The following is a 12,535-nucleotide window of genomic DNA, read 5'->3' as shown; positions in this document are numbered from 1 at the left end:
AGAAATTCCCTGTTTTCTGGCACTTCACCATCTCCAGTATCTCCTCACCCCCAACCTGACACCATGGTTATGATATGAAATGCTGATTATTGTCAGTTTGAAGTGATTGTAAAGGAGCTGGCCCAAGGTAGAGATGCTTTTCCCTTTGTGCTTGCAGAGAAAAGAGTTGAATGTCCTAAGGCTCGACAAGTTGCCTTATACATAACAACAAGTTTCACTTTGACTCCTCCCCATACCACTTACTAAAATGTGACCATCAGCATTTCTGATTTACTGGAACCAATGATGCCAGTGGCTGCTGGTTAACACAAAATTTATTGTGAAATAAGTATATTTTGTGAATTTTGCTACCTTGCTGAAAGTGGGGACCTTCAGTCAGAAGTGAAAGTAAGCATGCAGTCAGTCTGTAGTGCCCAAGTTATTTTACTGACCCATCATTGGAGGCAAGAGCTTGTTTCCTTTTGAAATAGAGATAAATATCCCACTTTAATTGATACTGATTGTTTAAACCATATTTAAGAGATTAGAATGTCTTGAGTTACAAATTATTGGCATATTTTTGTTTTCCCTTTGTTTCCCCCGGCTACCTCAAGTGATTTGGACCTGTCTTTGTCTGATCCTCCTGCAACCTCCGAGCCTGGGGTGCTCACCACCTCACAGTATCCTGGATTACTTACACAGGACTTTGATGACATCTATGAATCGGACCCAGAAAACAGAGCTGAGGAGGAATTTGTTGAGTATTTCCCAGATGTAATGGGTGCCCATTCAGTACCCGGACTCATCAATGGAGTTCAGCATTCGGTGCCCTACATTGACTATGGAGAAACCTTACATCCTTATGTGCCAGGCTATATTGAAGAGTGCTGGCTGACTGACACACCTGAGGGACAGTACCATGATTCATTACAATGCACAAAGCCAACCACTGGTTATGGGGAAGATAGAGGGAAGTGGAGCACTGGGGAAACAGTACCACCCCATGAAGAGATTGTGGTGGAAACACTGTATAAAGAGGGACCAAATGAAAACCTGGAGACAGAGCACAACAGCTTGAAGCAAGTCCCAACAATGAGGTCGTTCATAGATTCTGCAGTGCAGGTAAGTCTAAGCCAGAATGTGCACAGGTAATAGGCGTGTCATATATTCTCATTATGAGTCAGAAGGTTGCGGGTTCAAGTCTCACTATTGTGCTGTGGAAACCAAGTCTAGGCTGACACACCGCGTGCAGTTGTGAGGGAGTGCTGCACAGTCAGAGGTGCTCTTTGTTGGATATGAATCCCTCAGTATTGAGGCAGCTCTCGCCAAAGCTACAAATGCCATCTGCAGAGACTCTGATGAAGGTAAACGTTTGCTGCTATTCCTTCTCGACCTGTCTGCAGCTTTTGACTAGGTTTGCTTGTACCGTCCTCCTCTAACACTTCCCCAGTGGTGTGCCACTTGAGGAGGGCACTGTTGGTGCTGGCTTTGTTCCTGTGTGATTGTAACCAGAGAATCCCCTTCTCCTGTTGCTCCTATGCCTTTACCTCTGGTGTCCCTGGAGGATCTATTCTTTCTCCCCCCTTCCTTCCCATCTAGCCCTCACTGACATCATTAGATTCCCATGATGACACTCCACTCTATCTCACCACCAGCATCCCATAATTTAGCAACAGTAGAGAGATTGTCAGACTGTTTATCTGACATCCAGAACTGTATAAGCAGAAATCTCCTTCAGTTAATAATTGGGAAGATTGATAGCATGGCTTTTGGTTCCCTTTCCAAATTCCATTGCCTGGCTTCTAACTCTATCCCTCTCCCTGGCAACAATCTGATATTAAACTAGTCTGGTGTAACAGTAGTCTGGTGTTGTAATTGTGCCCAAAGTGACCTTCCAATCTCACATTTTTGCATTCAGTAAGACTTTCTGTTTCCACTTTCAACATCACCCCATTTCAGTATATCGTTACTGTAAACCTTCTTGCCTACATTACCGACTGGGCTTGACCATTCCAACATACTCTAGACATGTCTTCCACATTCTACCCTTTGTAAACTTGATCATCCAAAGCTCTGTTGCCGGGTGTCTGAACTCACATCAAGTCCCATTCTTCTATACTTCTGTGTTTGCTTCGTGACTAGCTCCTGATCAAGCAGCAATTTGATGTTAAAAATTTCAGGCTTGTTTTCAAGGCTTTGCCTCTCCCTATCTCTGTAATCTGCTCCAGCCCCACGACCCTCTGATAATTCTGTACTCTTCCAACTCTGGCCTTTTGAGCATCTGCAGTTTTAATCACTCCATCTTTGGTTGCTAGACCATACACCTCTCTGCCTTGCTTTCCTCCTTTACAGCTTGGATCCTGAGTTTTTCCTGTGGTTCTCCAACAGATTTTTAACAACTGCAGTTTGTGAAATCATTTAAGTATTCTTTTAACTTATGTAAAACCATTTGATTCCTTTATCGTGCTGTGACTGAACTGGTGACGTGTAGCTGAAAGATAGGATTTGAACACACGTCCTACAGCACTACCAGGACAGATGGTGAAATTTGAATTCAATAAAATCTGGGTTTTTTTTTCCAAAAAAAAAGTTACCTCAATAGCAACCACCTGTCAGTTGTCATGAAGTAAATGTGATCCACTTATGTTTGTTATGGAAGGAAATCTGCCATCGTTATTTGGTCTGAGCAAAGTGATTGCCTCCCAACCATTCTCTGAAATGGCTGAGCAAGCCACTCAGTTCAAAGATGCCAGTGATACCCACATCCCATCTAAGAATGAAAAACACATAAAGTTTAGCCCCTACCTAAATGTTCCATGGCTGATTTATAAATCTGCTCAGACTGCCAGTTTCAATCTGTGCTACAAGCACATTTACCTTGTGTCATAGACTGCATGCATTAAAGTATGTCACCCTCAGTCCTGCATTAACTGACCCCCTTCTCATGGTTATCCCCTTAACAGCTATGCCGGAAGTTAGATTCCTGACACTTTTGACATTCTGTGTGCTCTTACTAGTTCTGGAAACTTTAATAATCTCTGCTGAGCCACCCCCTCCCCCGACTTTAAATGTTTCTGCAATTTTCTGTGCAAAGGGACCCACTCCCACCCCACTATGTAGTTTTAAGTCCTATCTCACACCCTTAGTTCTGTGATTTTCCAGGGCTCTGGTCCCAGCGTGATTCAGGTGGAATTTGTCTGGTTGGAACAGCTCCCTCCTTCCCCAATAATGATGTAACATGAATTCGAACCTATTTCTCTCCCCAATTAACCATTACCATCAATTCTGGTTCACTGGAGAGTGCAGAGTGTGTTGCTGGAAAAGCACAGCAGGTCAGGCAGTATCTGAGAAGCAGGAGGATCGATGAAGGGCTTATGGCCAAAACATCAGGACTTATAGCCAAAATGTCACCTGCTGTGATTTCCCAGCAACACACTCTTGACTCTGATCTCCAGCATCTGCAGTCCTCACTTTCTCCTCAATGGAGAGTGCAGGAGGGCGCGGCAATAGCAGCACCAGGCATACATGAAGATGAGGTGCCAATCTGGTGAAGCTACTAAACAGGACAACTTGCATGCCAAGCAGCATAAGCAGCAAGTGACAGACAGAGCTAAGCGATGCCACAACCAATGGATCAAATCTAAGCTCTGGAATCCTGCCACATCCAGTTGTGGAATGGTGGTGGACAATTAAACAATTCACTGGAAGAGGAGGAGAAGGAGGTTCCACAGATATCCCCATCCTCATTGATGGAAGAGCCCAGCACCTAAGTGCAAAAGATAAGGTTGAAGCGTTCGCAGTGATCTTCAGCCAGAAGTGCCGAATGGATGATCCATCTCAGGCTCCTTGATGCCACACTCAGTCGAATGCAGACTTGATATCAAGGGCTGTCCCTCTCCTGCAGGCTCCTCCAGCATCACAGATTAGGGTGGCATGGTGGCCCCGTGGTTAGCATTGCTGCCTCACAGCGTGAGGGACCCGGGTTCAGTTCCCACCTCGGGTAACTGTCAGTGTGGAGTTTGCACATTCTCCCCGTGTCTGCATGGGTTTCCTCCGGGTGCTCCGGTTTCCTCCCACAGACCAAAGATGTGCAGGTTAGGTGAATTGGCCAAGCTAAATTGCCCGTAATGTTAGGGGTAAATGTCCGGGAATGTGTCTGAGTGGGTTGCTCTTTGGAGGGTCAGTGTAGATTTGTTGGACTTGTTTCCACACTGTAGGGAATCTAATCTAATTATACCAGTCGTCAACCAATTTGATTCACTCCATGTGATATCGTTGAAGGCACTGGATACTGTAAAGACTATGGGCCCTGACAACATTTCAGCAATAGTTCTGAAGACTTGTGCTCCAGAATTTGCTGCTCCTTTAGCCCAGCTGTTCCAGTACAGGTATAACACTGGCACTTACCCTATAATGTGGAATATTGACCAAGTATGTCCCATCCATAAAAAGCAGGATAATCCCACCTGGCTGATTACTGCCCTATCAGCCCGCTCAATCACTGGAAGGTGTCATCAACAGTGCTATCAAGCAGCATCAGCTCAGCAATAACCTGCTCAGTGATGCCCTGTTTGGGTTCTGCCAGGGTCATTCAGCTCCTGACTTCATTACAGCCTTGGTTCAAACATGGACAAAAGAGCTGAATTCCAGAGGGGAGGGGAGAGGGACAGCCCTTGGTATCAAGGCTGCATTCGATTGAGTGTGACATTAAGGAGCCCGAGCAAAACTAGAATCAGCAGGTCCACTCTCCGGTGGTTGGAGCCGTACCTAGCCCATTTTAGAATGGTTGTGGTTGTTGGAGGTCTGTCATCTCGGCTCCAGGACATCTCTGCAGGAGTTCCTCAGAATAGTGTCCGAGACCCAACAATCTTCACCTGCTTTGGCAATGACCTTCCCTCCATCGTAAGGTCAGAAGTGGGGATGTTCGCCAATGATGGCACAATGTTCAGGACCATTCGTGACTCCTCAGGTACTGAAGCAGTCCATGGCCAAATACAATAAGATCTGGACAATATCCAGGCTTGGACTGACAAGTGGCAAGTAACATTCACGCCACACAAATGCCAGGCTATGACCATCACCAGCTAGAGACAATCTAACCATTACTGTTGGACATTAATGGTGTTACCATCATTGAATACCCCACTATCAACATCCTGGGGGTTGCTGTTGATCAGAAACTCAATTAGACTCACCATATAAACACAGTGGCTACAAGATCAGAGGCTAGGAATACGGCAGGAAATAATTCACTCCTGACTCCCCAAACCTGTCCACGATCTACAAGGCACAAGTCAGGAATGTAATGGAATACTCCCCACTGGCCTGGATGAGTGCAGCCCCAACAACACTTGAAGGGAGCTTGAGACCATCTGGGACGGGGCATTCTGCTTGGTTGATGCTGTATCTGCTCCTTCCGCCATTAATAATTGGTGGCAGTGGGGTGTGTACTGTCTGTGGTCGCACTGCAGGGTTTCCCAGGGATCCCTGAACCTTACCTTCAGGGTCCACTGCCACTTCCATCTTTGGAGGAGATGGGGTGTGGGGTTGTCGGTGGATGGATGGCGGGCACTGCCACCTTGGGGATCCCTCACCGGACCACTTGACATCCTGGCTTTTGGAGATGTATTGCTGTTCCTTCACTGTCACTGGGTCAGAATCCCTCCCTCATGGCATTGTGGGTCACCCCGCCAGACTGCGGTGGTCCAGGAGGGGGAGGGGTGTGGCTCCCTGCCACATTCTTGAGGGCACCTGGGCTTGACTGGCTAGCGATGCCCACAAAATCAACACAAAAATGTTTGAGCCTCATGTCTACCTGTTTAATTGTATCTGCTTCTGCCACCCTCCACTAGCAGCACATTCCAAGCACCTCCTACCCTCTGTGTGGAGAAACTTCACTTGCACATCTCCTTTGGACATTTCCCCCTCAGTTTGGGCCAATCCCCCTGGGATTTGACATGGCCGCCCTCTGTCAGGAGGATCTCTGGCCTCTCATGACTTTATGCAGTTCTGTCTGGTTGGCCTCTGATGCTGTGGTAGAAGTGATCCCAGTTTGTTTGGCTGCTCCATGTGGCTGGCATTCAGGTGGGCCTCTCCAGGGCCTCCACACCCCCCCCCTGTCATGTGGGGACTGGAGCTGCACGCGATGTTTCGGGTGTGGCCTGGCTAGAGTTTTGTGCAGCTGCAGCACAACTTGCTAAATTTTCTGCTCAGTTTCCCGACTGATGAAGGCAAGCGTTGATCTGATTTGATTTACTGTCATCACACATACCTGAGTACAGTGAAAAGCTTTGTTTTGCAAGCAGTACAGGCAGATCATTTAAAACAGGGACATGGGGTGCTGAGATAGAGCGCGACATACAAGGTCATGGCTGCACCTGAGGTGCACAAAGCAAGATCAATGTTACTTGAAGTTAGAGAGATCCATTCAGCAGTCTCATAACAGCCAAGAAGAAGTTGTTCTTGAACCAGTTGGTGTATGTGTGTTCAAGCTCATCTTGCTGGTTTGCGATACACTGGTTGGATCACTGTTGGAGTGCTGCATGCAGGTCTGGTCTCCCTGCTGTGGGATGGATGTTGAGGCTTTGATGGAGTTCACAGGGGATTTGGGGGTATGTTGCCAGGATTGGAGGGTTTGGGCTGTGCAGAGAGGCTAACTAAACTGGAGAGTTGGAGGCTGAGGGGTGACATTGAGGCGGTTTGTGGAGTTGTGGGGGGGCACAAGTGGGGTGGACAGGTGGGGTCTTTTCCCCAGGGTGGGGAAGTCCGAGACTGGGAGGCATGGATTTGGGGTGAGAGGGGAAAGGTTTGAGGGGGATCTAAAGGGATAGGTTTCTCGCACAGTGTGTTGCATGTATGGCATGGGCTGCCAGGGAAGTGGTGGAGACTGGTACAATTGGAGCATTTAAAAGACATCTGGATGGGTGTATGAATAGGAAGGGTTTAGAGGGATATGGGTCAAGTGCTGGCAAATGGGACTAGATTAGGATGTCTGGTCAGCATGGACAAGTTGGACCAAAGGGTCTGTTTTCTGCTGTACATCTTTATGGCTTTCTAACTGGAACTTAAGTGATTTGTTTTCTGTTGCAGACAGACTGTGTTACTGTAGACGCAGAGGTCAGCACAGACAAAGATATTGAAAAGTACATGGTAAGTGAACTGTGAACTCATATTGTTATTAACTACTGAGTTCCTGAATTCAATAATTCCTCTTTCTTCATTCTTGCACTGTCCAGAGAACAGTGAACGTTCTTACAACATCTATACAATCCATGGGTGAGTTGACCCAAGTCCACTCATTCCTCAGAAAGTGATTTTCTAAAGTAGACGTTATGACAGAAATCAGCACTTTTGCTTTTACAGGAATTGTGCTTTTTTTTATTGGTATAGGTATATTTAGATTTTTTTTAAGATTTAGATTTTAATTGTCACGCATACTCAGGTACAGAGGTAGAGGTAAAAGAAAGTGAGGACTGCAGATGCGGGGATCAGAGCTTAAAAAAGTGTTGTTGGAAAAGCGCAGCAGGTCAGGCAGTATCAAAGGAGAAGGAGAATCGACGTTTCGGGCATAAGCCCTTCTTCAGGAATGAGGAGGGTGTGCCAAGCAGGCTAAGATAAAAGGTAGGGAGGAGGGACTTAGGGGAGGGGCGTTGGGAATGCAATAGGTGGAAGGAGGTTAAGGTGAGGGTGATAAGCCGGAGAGGTGGTGGGGGCGGAGAGGTCGGGAGAGAAGATTGCAGGTCAAGAAGGCGGTGCTGAGTCCGAGGGTTGGGACTGAGATAAGGTGGGGGGAGGGGAAATGAGGAAGCTGGAGAAATCTGTATTCATCCCATGTGGTTGGAGGGTTCCTAGGCGGAAGGTGAGGCACTCTTCGTCCAGGCGTCGTGTTGCTATGGTCTGGCGATGGAGGAGGCCAAGGACCTGCATGTCCTTAGCGGAGTGGGAGGGGGAGTTAAAGTGTTCAGCCACGGGGCGGTTGGACTGGTTGGTGTGGGTGTCCCAGAGGTGTTCTCAGAAACGTTCCGCAAGTAGGCGGCCTGTCTCCCCAGTGTATAGGAAGTCACATTGGGTGCAGCGGATGCAGTAAATGATGTGTGTGGAGGTGCAGGTGAATTTCTGATGGATATGGAAGGATCCCTTGGTGCCTTGGAGGGAAATGAGGGGGGAGGTATGGGCGCAAGGTTTGCATTTTTTGCGGTTGCAGGGGAAGGTGCCGGGAGTGGAGGTTGGGTTGGTGGGGGCTGTGGATCTGACAAGGGAATCGCGGAAAGGAGTGGTCTTTCCAGAATGCTGTTAGGGGTGGGGAGGGAAATATATCCTTGGTGGTGGGATCTGTTTGGAGGTGGCGGAAATGACGAAGGATGGTCCAATGTATCTGGAGGTTGGTGGGGTGGTAGTTGAGGACTAGTAGGGTTCTGTCCTGGTGACGATTGGAGGGGCGGGGTTCAAGAGCGGAGGAGCGGGAAGTGGAGGAGATGCGGTGGAGAGCATCGTCAACCACTTCTGAGGGGAAATGGCGGCACCCAATGTGGCCTCCTATACACTGAGGAGACAGGCCGCCTACTTGCGGAACGTTTCTGAGAACACCTCTGGGACACCCGCACCAACCAACCCAACCGCCCCGTGGCTGAACACTTTAACTCCCCCTCCCACTCCACTAAGGACATGCAGGTCCTTGGCCTCCTTCATCGCCAGACCATGGCAACACGACGCCTGGAGGAAGAGTGACTCATCTTCCGCCTCGGCACCCTCCAACCACAAGGGATGAATACAGATTTCTCCAGCTTCCTCATTTCCCCTCCCCCCACCTTTTCTCAGTCCCAACCCTCGGACTCAGCACCGCCTTCTTGACCTGCAATCTTCTTCCTGACCTCTCCGCCCCACCACATCTCTGGCCTATCACCCTCACCTTAACCTCCTTCCACCTATTGCATTCCCAACGCCCCTCCCCCAAGCCCCTCCTCCCTACCTTTTATCTTAGCCTGCTTGGCACACCCTCCTCATTCCTGAAGAAGGGCTTGCGCCCGAATCGTTGATTCTCCTTCTCCTTTGATGTTGCCTGACCTGCTGCGTTTTTCCAGCAACACATTTTTAAGCTACAGAGGTAGAGGTGTACAGTGAAAAGTGTATATTGTCACCAACGCACAGCGCTACCTTACATACAAAGGTACCTAAGTACAAAAATCTTTGGCAAATAGTAGTAAGAGAAATGAGTTCAAAGGTTACGCATTATCTTCATAGAATATGTACAAAGTAATGAAATAAGGTAATAGTTAACATTATAGTCCTTCTTAATATAAAGTAGAAAAATAAAAGAATTAAATTAAAAGTTCAGCACGTAAGTACAAAATGGCAAAATTTGCAAGCAAATGGACTCCTCTGTCAAATCATTTATAATAGTATTTTAAAACTGGACAGTAATTATCCTCAATGTTGTCTTTGGGCTACCCATTTGTACCAATCTGTAGATTCAGGTAGTGAGTAGTAATACAATTGTAGCAAGAAGGATTCGCTCTGTGCACATTAAATAGCTGCGCTTTCTTAATCTGATATCATCGGACTGTTTCAGAACGAAGTGACGGCTGAACGGGAGATTTTGAAGGACAGATACCAGGAGGTGTTGGACAGACAGATACAGATGGAGAACCAGCTCCAGGTCAAAGTTCGACAGCTTCAACAACGACAGGAAGAAGAGGAGAATATTTACCAGGTAAAATACAATTAGAAAGAGAGGCTTCAATTAAAGTAAGCCTTCCATAACTTAAGGACATCCCAGAACATTTTGTAGCCAATTAGGCACATTATTGAAACATAGTCACCGCAGAGTAGGAAATGTGCTCCTCAATTTATACACCGCATGCTCCCACAAATTGCAGTGTGATAATGATCAGTTTGACATTTAATGATATTGGTTGAGGAATAAATATTGGTCTTGGGACAACAAACAAAAGGAGTTAATCTTTTATTTTTGTTGGTTGAATTACTGTCCAGGTTTGGAAGGTTGTAAACAAATCCCATGTTAGTACTTAGAACATAGAAGAATACAGCGCAGTACAGGCCCTTCGGCCCTCGATGTTGCGCCGATCAAAGCCCACCTAACCTACACTAACCCACTATCCTCCATATACCTATCCAATGCCCGCTTAAATACCCATAAAGAGGGAGAGTCCACCACTGCTACTGGCAGGGCATTCCATGAACTTACGACTCGCTGAGTGAAGAACCTACCCCTAACATCAGTCCTATACCTACCACCCCTTAATTTAAAGCTGTGTCCCCTTGTAATAGCTGACTCCATACGTGGAAAAAGGTTCTCACTGTCAACCCTATCTAACCCTCTAATCATCTTGTACACCTCTATCAAGTCACCCCTAAACCTTCTTTTCTCCAATGAAAACAACCCCAAGTGCCTCAGCCTTTCCTCATAGGATCTTCCTACCATACCAGGCAACATCCTGGTAAACTTCCTCTGCACCCGTTCCAGTGCCTCCACATCCTTCCTATAGTATGGCGACCAAAACTGCACACAATATTCCAGATGCGGCCGCACCAGAGTCTTATACAACTGCAGCATGACCTCAGGACTCCCGGAACTCAATTCCTCTACCAATAAAAGCCAGTACGCCATATGCCTTCTTCACTGCACTATTTACCTGGGTGGCAACTTTCAGAGATCTGTGTACAAGATACTTGAGGATATAATATAGACAGTGAATTGATTTCCATGTTTGCTTACATACTAGAATTATTGCACATTTAAAATCATGCCACTGCATACACTATGTTAAACCTGTTTTGTTCCAGTTACTATATAATTGAGATTTTTCCATTTGACTGAAGTCAATGCAGGTTCAGCAAGTAATAGGGAGGCAAATGGAGTGCTGGCCTTTATTTCAAAGGGAATAGAGAATGGCAGTAGGGAAGTTTTGCTAAAACTCTACGAGGCATAGGTCAGATCACTGCTGGAATACACTGAACACTTGTGGGTTCCTTATCAGATGAAAGATATCCTGGCATTGGAGGCATTCCAAAGAGGGTTTGCTTGGCTGATTTCAGGTGTGAGGGACTGTCTTCGGAGGGAAGGTTCAGTAGATTTGGACTATGCCCATTGGAATGTGAGAGAGTGAGAGGCAATTTTATGGAAACATACACAATTCTTAAAGGACCTGACAGAGTAAATGCAGAGAGGTAGTTTCCCTTTATGGAAATGGTTAGGATCAGATGCTTTAATCTCAGAACAGGAGGTTGCACTGGTAAGACTGAGAGGAATTTCTTCCCTACGAGTTGTGAATCTGTGGAATTCTTTACCCCAGAGGGTCCGGGTCATTAAGTGTATTCGGGGCTGAGGCAGACAGATTTGAATCAGTCCGGGAATCAAAGATCCTGGGAAAAGGTAGGAAAGTGGTGGTGCGGATGATCAGAATACACCATGACCTCATTGAATGGTGGAGCAGACCTGATGGGCTGAATGGCCTGCGTCTGCTCCTGTGTTTCATGGGAAAGCTCTCAGTGGCTTGAATCATACCAAGTACAAATCCTCTGCCACCTAGAAGGACTGTGGCAATAGGTGGATTGCCATCCCTAGTGACTTGCCATCCTGACTTGGCCATTCCTTCACTATCGTTTGGTCAAAATCTTGGAACAACAATCTCAGCAGTGATGTGGGAATGCTGCCACTACATAGGCTTGTGTCATTCAAGAAACCATTACCACCTTCTCATAGGCAAATGATACACAATAACTGCTGCCCTTGCTAATGACAATCTTATCCGGGGAACAAATCACTAAAAATGTTGCATCGTTTTTTGTAAAAGTGGAACTTAGCTTGGATTGCTAACTCCCTACTGTATTTGCAAGTTAACAGCAAGTATTTGTGTGACCGGTAATGTAATGCTCATTGTGTTGCCTGGCCAACGTTTCTGTCTCGGGTTTGTTGCAGTGCTCCAGCGAAGCTCAGTGCAAGCTGGAAGGACAACACTTCGTTTTCTGCTTGAGAGCACCGCAGCCTTTGAGAGTCAATATTGAGGTCAATAATTTTAGGGCCTGATTACCTTCTCCCCATAGAGGTAAAAACAATGACTGCAGATGCTGGAAACCAGATTCTGGATTAGTGGTGCTGGAAGGGCTTTTGCCCGAAACATCGATTTCGAAGCTACTTGGATGCTGCCTGAACTGCTGTGCTCTTCCAACACCACTAATCCAGTACCTTCTCCCCATGTCCTAACCCCAATCCCCACAAACCAGGCTTTGTCATCACATGGGCTGCAACCACATTCAACCCATTGTCAGCTAGTAATGGTCCCCATTAGCAGCTATTGATTCTCCCAGACTGATCTTTACCCAATCCTTTGTCTGGCCAAATGTTGTGTTCTCTCACTGGGCTCCATCTCCACCGAACACTTACTCCTCCCGCCTTCATCCGCATGTACAGGAACCTTTTCCTAGTGACAATCAGTTCTGAAGAATGGTCACCAGACCCAAAATATTAACTCTTGCTTTCTTGCCACAGATGCTGCCACGGCCTGTTGAGTTTCTCCAGCAATTTCTGTTTTTGTTT

General features: G+C 46.7%; 1 protein-coding gene across 1 annotated transcript in view; it reads left to right on the top strand.

Annotated features, from left to right (window-relative positions):
- rnf214 (ring finger protein 214) overlaps nucleotides 1-12,535 on the top strand; it is a 67,347-nt gene that overhangs the window by 15,097 nt on the left and 39,715 nt on the right. Inside the window, exons 5-7 of the mRNA XM_072593339.1 lie at nucleotides 594-1,101; nucleotides 7,069-7,128; nucleotides 9,548-9,688. Of these exons, the coding sequence (XP_072449440.1) occupies nucleotides 594-1,101; nucleotides 7,069-7,128; nucleotides 9,548-9,688 (709 nt within the window). The remainder of the gene's footprint in view (nucleotides 1-593; nucleotides 1,102-7,068; nucleotides 7,129-9,547; nucleotides 9,689-12,535) is intronic.

Source organism: Chiloscyllium punctatum, chromosome 23 (genome assembly GCF_047496795.1).
Source record: "Chiloscyllium punctatum isolate Juve2018m chromosome 23, sChiPun1.3, whole genome shotgun sequence".
Classification (NCBI taxonomy): domain Eukaryota; kingdom Metazoa; phylum Chordata; class Chondrichthyes; order Orectolobiformes; family Hemiscylliidae; genus Chiloscyllium; species Chiloscyllium punctatum.
Note: the sequence above shows the minus strand (reverse complement) of the source record. Positions and strands in the feature narration are given on the sequence as shown.